Source organism: Juglans microcarpa x Juglans regia, chromosome 5D (assembly GCF_004785595.1).
Source record: "Juglans microcarpa x Juglans regia isolate MS1-56 chromosome 5D, Jm3101_v1.0, whole genome shotgun sequence".
In the NCBI taxonomy this organism is placed as follows: Eukaryota; Viridiplantae; Streptophyta; class Magnoliopsida; order Fagales; family Juglandaceae; genus Juglans; species Juglans microcarpa x Juglans regia.
This window is the reverse complement of record NC_054602.1, coordinates 20875617-20879981: the sequence shown is the minus strand read 5'-3', so window position 1 is coordinate 20879981 and position 4365 is coordinate 20875617. Positions and strand designations below refer to the sequence as shown.

General features: G+C 36.3%; 1 protein-coding gene across 1 annotated transcript; it reads left to right on the top strand.

Moving 5' to 3' along the window:
• Positions 1–666: 666 nt before the first annotated feature.
• Positions 667–2531, top strand: LOC121264486. Its single transcript, XM_041167675.1, has one exon. The coding sequence runs from the start codon at positions 803–805 to the stop codon at positions 2432–2434; it is 1632 nt and encodes a 543-aa protein (XP_041023609.1). The 5' UTR covers positions 667–802; the 3' UTR covers positions 2435–2531.
• The last annotated feature ends 1834 nt before the right edge of the window (positions 2532–4365 follow it).

The window sequence follows — 4365 nt, the reverse complement described above, 5'->3', positions numbered from 1 at the left end:
TTCATCTAATTTTATCTAATTATTATAATTATTTTAAATTTTTATATAAAATAAAATAAACAATTTAAAATTTTCAAATCTTAAAATAAAAATAATATTAAAAAATATATTTTAATAATATTTTATTCAACTTTTAACTTTTATCTCAACTCATATTATAATTGTAAAACTATTGTTAAAATATAATGAGATTTGATATATATCATATGTTCCATTGTAAAACTATTTTGATTGTAAAATAGAAACTAACTAATCCAACATGAAATATTATTTAAACCATAAAAGGAATTTATTAACTGAAATTATTAATCAAAAGATTCTATTTAGCAGCTTTATACCATGCATCTCCTTTTTTTTTTTTTTTTTTTTCTCCAAACAGTTGAGTGGTGTTTGCTGAGTACGTATAAGAACTCAAGTTTAATTAGTTTAACTTGGTTTGAGTCACTGATTCACTGTGATCGGATAAGTTAAGAATTCATGTAATTTGGATCAAGTAGAATCGTAGCCCAAAGATCAACTTCGTAGTCCTAAGCGAAGTCTAGAGTATTCATTGCTTGTAGCGCAAGGTTTCAACGTCCGCCTATATATATATATATATATATATATATATATATCCGCTTTCTTGCCCTTATAAAACTCAACGCTTCTTTAACTCTTTCTACACTAAACCTCAATCTTCGGCCAAACTCTTAACCCTAGATTAACGCGTACACCACTCTCTCAGTTTCTGTTTCTGAGTGTTTGTTGCTCCTCTTTCTCGGGCGCCGCTTAATTTGTTCTTGGTTTTTTCTCTCATGTATGCATGGAGGATTCTAAGAATGGTACTGGGCTTGAAGCTGGGTACGACGAGGTAATTCCTTCTTCGGAAGACGCAGCCAAGGTACTGCATGGCAGTGTTTCATTGATGGAGACATCCGAGTTTAAGAACAAAGAGCCGGCGGGGAACAGCAGAGTACTGCAGATCGTCGAGGCCCGGCCTGGAATGGAAGAAGAAAGCTTCAAGAACCGAACGGGCGATCATGGTATTCGCATGCGGGATTTGAGGGAAAAATATCAGTTTTCATCAGGAAAGGGTGCTGCGGGTCATGATGATCAGTACATGATGCGGATCCTTGACTCTCAGTCTGCTGCTCGCCCCAAGACAAAGAAGATCAAGTGTTTAAAACCAAAGGTATATGCTGCTTCTTCACCCAAAGCTCTGAATTCCGGTTCCTTCAAAACTGGTGCGGCAAGGGGCGGCGGGGGCGAACACCAATGTTTTTGTTGTTTCAAGAAATTTCCGACGCTAAAGTCGTTGTGCGGGCACATGAGGCTCCATCCCAGTAGAAACTGGAAGGGGATTCGGCCTTCTGATCCGAGTAGTACTGTTTTCTCAGCGGCCCATGAAGATCAAACTGGACTATTACCCAAGTGGTCCAGAACTGGCAGGAGAGGTCAAAATAGTCTTGTATTAATCGATCTACCTTTTCAGCCTGACAACAACTCAACGACTTTTCGTCTTGACCCAACGACAATCCCGGCGTCCACTCATATTCCGACGCCTGTACTTCGGACTCAAGATCTATCAGATAAGCATAAACATTTGATAGGAATTGAAAAACTGGAGAACCAGACTCAATTCCTATTTTCTGAACGTGTTGCCTCAAGGAAGCAGATGATGGAGTACTTACAACCGGAAAGTAAAAGCTATTCTCGGTTAATGATTGATGGCAAAGGGTGTTGGAGGCATCCAAGTACAGCCTCGGATGAAAGCAATAGTTCCAGCAGAACTAGAGTTCCGTCAGAAAAAGCAACCGAATGCCAATACGAGTTTGAGCAGTTACCCGTTGATCTCGAGCAACCGAATCTCAATGTTCATGAGAAAAATGAGAAGATGGTCATGGCAATGAATATGGAGATGATAAGGATGAATTGGAAGCCAAAAGTACTGAGACCTTTTGAACCTCAGATTCAGAAAAAGATACTAAAGAAGTCATACCATGAATATACATGCAGGACTTGTAGCAAAACATTCCATACTTTTCAAGCTTTGGGAGGTCATAGATCCAGCCATCACAAAGATCACAACAGTACTAAAGCTGTGGAGACATCGATTGAGATACGACCAAAAAAGGATATTGCCAATCCCATGGTCCAAGTTAAAGAAACAAAGGAGTTGGGAGAACATGATGCATCTTTGCACATATGCAACATATGCTACAAAGGTTACCCAACGGGTCAAGCTCTTGGTGGCCATAAGAAGCGACATTGGGCGGCGGCACGGTCAGCAGAATTAGCTCGAGCAAGCAGTGAATTAGCCAAGGCTGAAGACAGTGGGAGTACAGCTGCTCTTACATTTGTACAGTCGCCATTGCGAGATGGAGCAACTACTCTGGCTGCAGGTCGCAAAGTGCTGCACTTCGATCTCAACGAACCATATGTGGAAGAGGATTAAAGAGACCCGTAACCATATACATCTTCCTTCTTATATTAGTGTGAATCGAACTAATTATAAATTTGGATCAAGCAAATTAAATTAATTTTTTGTTTAATTCTTGCCTCAAATATGTACGTATATATATATATATATATATATCGCAATAATCGGTTGATTAATCTAGCTGATCTAGATTAATTAGAAACATAGATCTATGTTTCTTCGTTCTGATGATGTGAGGATTTCTTTAGGGAATTAGAAGGCCGGTAGCAGTATATAATCTGTCAAAAAATGCTGGCAAAAGGAGGCCTAGAACTACAAATCTACGTGCAGTACTACGACTCTATATATATCGTACTAGTTGATAGGTTCAAAAAATACAAGGCAATCAAACCAAATTAAAGACTTGGAATCAACGCATTTAGTCCTTGGAAACGAATTACGTACAAGTTGCCATATATGCACTAGCAAGCACTAGTCTTAATGTTTTGGTCTGGTTTTTTTTGGCTGTTAGGCTTGTTTTGTTCTTTTAATGGATGGGGTTTTTGTGCTTGGTTGGTTTGTATTTGGGTTTTTTTTGTACACTCCCAGATGCTTAGTTTGTAAATCGAGATTTTTCTCCGTCATAAGTGAGGACTATTAATATACTTGGGACAGGTCCACTCCTTAGGGCTTCTGGCTCTTTAAAAAGAAAAAAAAAAAAAAAAGGAAAAAAGCACTAGTCTTAGTGTTGTCTTTGCCTTTAATTTGGCAAGTTATTTTAATTAGAGCAATATTACGCTTCATCTTAAATCTTATCAACTCCAACTAAAAATACATGATTCTAATGTGATATATTTAAGCTAGTTAAGGCTGTATGTTTAAGGCTGTACACTACAAGAAATTTGACTTTTAAGGACGAAATTTGTTAGGGATGAATTTAATTTCGTTCCAAAAAGTCATTTTTAGAGACGAAATATGCCTGAGCTACGAAATTCGTTCGAACGGAAAACTATCCATTCGAACAAGATATTTTGTGACGAACAAAATTGTCTCAAAAAAAGAAAACCGTTTGAATGAACAAAATATTCGAAACAGATTTAATGTCCATTTGAACAATATATAATCTGTTCGAATAATAATATTGGCCGGAAAATTAATTTATTTTTCTCAGGAAAAGTTAATAACCGTTCGAACTTAATTTTATTTGTTCGAACGGAAATTTTATCAATGAATTTTTTTATTAGTATGGATTTGTGCATATATTTTTCCCATTAATTTGTTATCATTTTCAAAATATAAACATGTGTATATATTATTTATTATGATTTGGAGTGAGTTAAAATATTTATAAATTCATAAATTAATTTTATGTAATTAACTTCAAAACTTTATAGTGATTTCTTTTATGTTAAATTTATATAAATATAACTTTAAAGATAGTATTATTTTTTATATTATCATGAACGGTAAGTAAAATGAAAAAAAATAAAATAAAAGTAAACACAAAAAATAAAAACCATACATTAATTACATCACAAATATATAATGTTCAATACAACATAAAAAAGAAAAATAATAACTAAAACGATCATTGGGTCATTAGTAGATCAACATCCTCTTGCAATATTTTAATAGATCTTTCTAGATCCCTAAACTTCTCCATGATGAGCTCAACGAACTCCACAAACAGAACTCGTACCTGATTCAAAGTAGCCCTAGGAGGTTGTCTCTCAACAGCAGCAGCACTACTAGAGCTGGATCCGTGGAAGGATCACTAGGCTGTTCTGGGGCAGCCTTCCGCAAGTGCCCCTTGCTCTTGCTGAATGTGATCTTGTTAAGGGCCCCATCTGTGGCGACCTCTGCTTAGTGGCCGACACTGTAACCCCCGATCGAAATAGGAGGTTAGATATCATCAGTGCAAATGGTAGACTACCTCCACTGGAAAATCGTGACTCCGATCGAATGCG

Coding starts and splice junctions, on each gene's coding strand:
- LOC121264486 (XM_041167675.1), top strand. CDS start 803: ATGGAGGATTCTAAGAATGGTACTGGGCTTGAAGCTGGGTACGACGAG.